Source organism: Cynoglossus semilaevis, unplaced genomic scaffold (assembly GCF_000523025.1).
Source record: "Cynoglossus semilaevis isolate Cse_v1.0 unplaced genomic scaffold, Cse_v1.0 scaffold1507, whole genome shotgun sequence".
Taxonomy (NCBI): domain Eukaryota; kingdom Metazoa; phylum Chordata; class Actinopteri; order Pleuronectiformes; family Cynoglossidae; genus Cynoglossus; species Cynoglossus semilaevis.
Genome location: NW_007585114.1, coordinates 155261 through 155765, shown reverse-complemented (window position 1 = coordinate 155765; position 505 = coordinate 155261). Strand labels below are relative to the sequence as shown.

General features: G+C 44.4%; 1 protein-coding gene across 1 annotated transcript in view; it reads right to left on the bottom strand.

The window, feature by feature from the left end:
- anp32a (acidic (leucine-rich) nuclear phosphoprotein 32 family, member A) overlaps positions 1–221 on the bottom strand; it is a 5184-nt gene extending 4963 nt beyond the window's left edge. The window contains exon 1 of the mRNA XM_008337191.3: positions 27–221. Coding sequence (XP_008335413.1) covers positions 27–80 — 54 coding nt within the window. The 5' untranslated portion in view covers positions 81–221. The remainder of the gene's footprint in view (positions 1–26) is intronic.
- Positions 222–505: the final 284 nt, after the last annotated feature.

Sequence of the window (505 nt, the reverse complement as noted above, 5' to 3'; positions counted from 1 at the left end):
ACCCGCCACATGTGCAGCACACTTACGTCAGACGGTGTGCGGTTCCGCAGCTCTAGGTGAATCCTTTTCTTCATGTCCATCCTCGATCTCGGTGCGATACACACTTTTAAATAATTAGTGCCAAAGCAACTCGCACGTCCAGAACAGCCTGCTGTTGTTCATTCAAACTTGATCCGCTCGGTGGGCGGGACCCCAGCGCCGGATTGTCGTCACCGCGGGCCAATCAGAGCGGTCGCGTAGAGAAGAACCGGATAAAATGAGACAGGAGCCAATAGAGCCGCCCTGGAGCTCTGGGTGGGGTTTTTGTTGTTGAAGTTTGGTTGTTTGTTATGTGAAGTTTAGATGGATCACAATGTGACAATCACAGGTTCATTTAATATTTCATTTGGAACCAGTGGCATTTGAAATGTACAATTTACGACATTCTTCTAATGTTCTTCTAACTTTCTATTTCAACAGAAAAATGTTGTTTGTGTATACTACATTTCAAATCAATTAAAAAAAT